At 36.9% G+C, this 2,915-nt stretch overlaps 1 protein-coding gene across 25 annotated transcripts in view; it reads left to right on the top strand.

Moving 5' to 3' along the window:
• Blos2 (biogenesis of lysosome-related organelles complex 1 subunit 2) overlaps positions 1-2,915 on the top strand; it is a 112,372-nt gene that overhangs the window by 79,365 nt on the left and 30,092 nt on the right. For 24 of the 25 annotated variants that reach the window (XM_076135399.1, XM_076135403.1, XM_076135408.1 and 21 more), the window contains 2 exons: positions 675-805; positions 1,640-1,751. In XM_076135399.1, the coding sequence (XP_075991514.1) occupies positions 675-805; positions 1,640-1,751 (243 nt within the window). Of the gene's footprint in view, positions 1-39; positions 211-674; positions 806-1,639; positions 1,752-2,915 lie in introns of those variants that run through there. The other variant, XM_076135401.1, reaches the window with a different exon arrangement.

A 2,915-nucleotide genomic window follows, 5' to 3' on the forward strand; every position in this document is an offset into this window, starting at 1 on the left:
TGGGAAGGGCGGGAGCGTAGGGACATGCGCGTCGCTCGCGACTCCCCATCGCTAGTCTCGGGAACAGTCTTGGAGCGAGCACTCGTGGCTCATCAGCTCACACTGCGCTAATATTTTACACAGTTAAATTACTCAGTGATTTGATAGCCATCTTCCGTTCACTTTCTCGATAAACGCATCCTTTCAATATGGAAGAAGACGAGAATAAAAGTAAGTTTTTATTACGTCACATGGCTCAATGCAGATAGATTTTCTTTACATTATGTAACGTTTTTGCGTCTCAGTGAAATTTGCTCGCGTGGTAACGGCGTAGGCGGGTACTTCTAATACAAAATGGATCACTAAGTTGAGTGGGAACACGTGGGTTTCCTAAATTTTATTGATTAGTTTCGTTTCGCGTTTCTTTCTTCGAACGTTTTTTGTGCGTCACAAAAGAGATTTTACTGTATCTATGTGTTGATTACTAACGTTATATCTTTCGTCCTTATTAATTATTTACATTTACTTGCGATATAAATACGTTCTCTTCTTTATCTCTAAGGGTCCTCATTATAACTTGTTCGAGTTGACATTAGCTGAAAATTACGGTCTGTGATGTTAGTTTTCATCGGAATAGTGGTGCCGTTTAGTTGAGACTTAGTTCTATAAATTAATATAAATTTCTATTGTTACAGATATGAACTTATCCCCGAGTCACTCCAGCTTCGAGGTGTTGGACCCTCATGATCCCGTTCTCAGCCGCCTAGCCACGTTCCTCTTTAAGAGGACCAACGACTATCTCCAGGGAGAGATGTCCGCTGGCCAGGTAAATATCTAGTAAAATAATTAGCATTTCTAGACCTAAGTTTAGGTGGAGACTGCGCCGGGTTTCATCGATTTTGATTTACCAACGATGTCAAATGCTAAACTTAGAGCTATCTCATTTAATAGATTCGAAGACTTCCGATATGGAATCGACTTTCATTGCGGAGGACTTTACATCTTAACAAACACATTAGACTCTGACGATTAAATCACACAAGTTATCTTATCACGCAGTGAATTGATAAAAAAAAGTGTCTTTGTATGTGGGGTCAGCGTCTAATGTGGATAATAATATACAATTTAAAGTTAAAACAGAACGAGATAATACGGAACCATTTGAAATCGGAGGAGTCAAAATGGCAAGAATCTGCTTAACTGAGAACAAAGTCTTAAATCGTGGCCAAAAATTGCAACAGTGAAGATGACTTCGTTCTGTTGCTTGTCCATGAACTGAGAAACCTAAAGCTAATGCGCCGACCGCCAAGAGAACCTTGATATTGTCCAAGAAAACACGATTGCAGTTTTACCTTAAAATTGTCCATAACACCCATAATTAATATGGTTGATAGTTGAATCTGTCCAAATTTATCACGATGTCATAATAAAACGTAGGGGAAAAAGCAGTTTCTCCTAAATTAATAACTGCTACAGACTATTTACGTCTGATAAGGAAACTTTAACATGGACATTTGACATGGTCTGAAAACATAAAGAGCCTATTGTATAAGGCTGAAATTGTTCTGATTATAAAACGAGCTGAAATTTAAGGCTCAAAGCCCCAAACCCACAGTGGTGAAGAACAAAGGAGATATTTTAAACAAAGTTTTCTTTCCAGGAACATTACGTACTGCTTGAAGAGATAAACAGACTTGCCATCACCAAATATACTGACCTGCGTAATCTGGCAGTAAATCTCAACAAGACGCTGACTGAATATAACGAGCTGTGTTCGTATTTGTTTATTTTATTTGTTAGGGCATCAGATAGGAATACCACTAACAGTAGCCAAATTTGCAGAACCTTATTCTCAAAAACAAGGTTACTCAGGCACAAATATAAAGAATTTCGCAAAACATCATTATTTTTCATCAAAAAAGCGCGAGAAAAGAATGACGAAGACCTAAGTTCGTATCATTTCATTACTTTTTTTTGTAGAACTAGAAATTATTCGTCCACAACTTTTAAACCGTTTAACACTGTTTTTTTTGCAATACCCAAACCCATTTCTAACGCACTTTTGTCTTTTCGCTAACCTGTCGGATCCGCGCCGCGATATATCAGACTCTAGTCAAAGTCAAAACAAAGATATTTAATTAATGCCTTACTTATGAACTATACTAAACGATATTTTATTTTCATATAATTATTCTGGGAGTTTCCAATGGAGTTATAAGGGTAATGCAAATAAAATAATGACGGGCATAAGGATTGTGGATGGGTATAGTTTTAAAAATTTAGATTAATGTGTGAGCTTAGTCCATCGACCAATTACACCGATCTCGCAAACGGCGGTTAAAATTTCATTCAGTTGGATCTCATAATTTTCTCCTAAGTTGTTTTCGTTTATACAAAATTCGTTCTCCATTTCACACGGGTGCATTTTAAAACATTTAATGCTTAATAACACATTACTAACATTTTAATATTTTCATAACTAACATTTCGGGCTTGAAAATCTTTGTAATCATTTTTGCCTAGATCGGATGAGTGGACATGGTCTAATTTTGATCTTGTGACCAATGCTGATATGATATTCATGTCCTGAGTTCAAGTCCCAGGACGATTAAATTTCGGTTGTTTTAAGTCAAAAACGCATGTTTTTTCTTATCCTGAAGATAGCTTTTATTTTTTTGAGACGGAGGAGCATGCGTTGCTTTTAAAAACTAAATAAAAGTAATATTCTCAACGTAATCCTTTAAGGATATACGTGTGTGATGCTACAGCCGCAGAGTCTCACCAAATGTTATTAGTTATTGCAAATCTGTGGCTTCAAACTGCCACTTTCATCCAAGCATGGTTCTAACCAAGGAGTGCTTACAGAAAATTCATTATCACCGGTATTAGTTGGTACTCCCGACGGTCGATACAAATATTTTCTGCCATCTTTGCAG

This window comes from Anticarsia gemmatalis, chromosome Z (genome assembly GCF_050436995.1).
Source record: "Anticarsia gemmatalis isolate Benzon Research Colony breed Stoneville strain chromosome Z, ilAntGemm2 primary, whole genome shotgun sequence".
Classification (NCBI taxonomy): Eukaryota; Metazoa; Arthropoda; class Insecta; order Lepidoptera; family Erebidae; genus Anticarsia; species Anticarsia gemmatalis.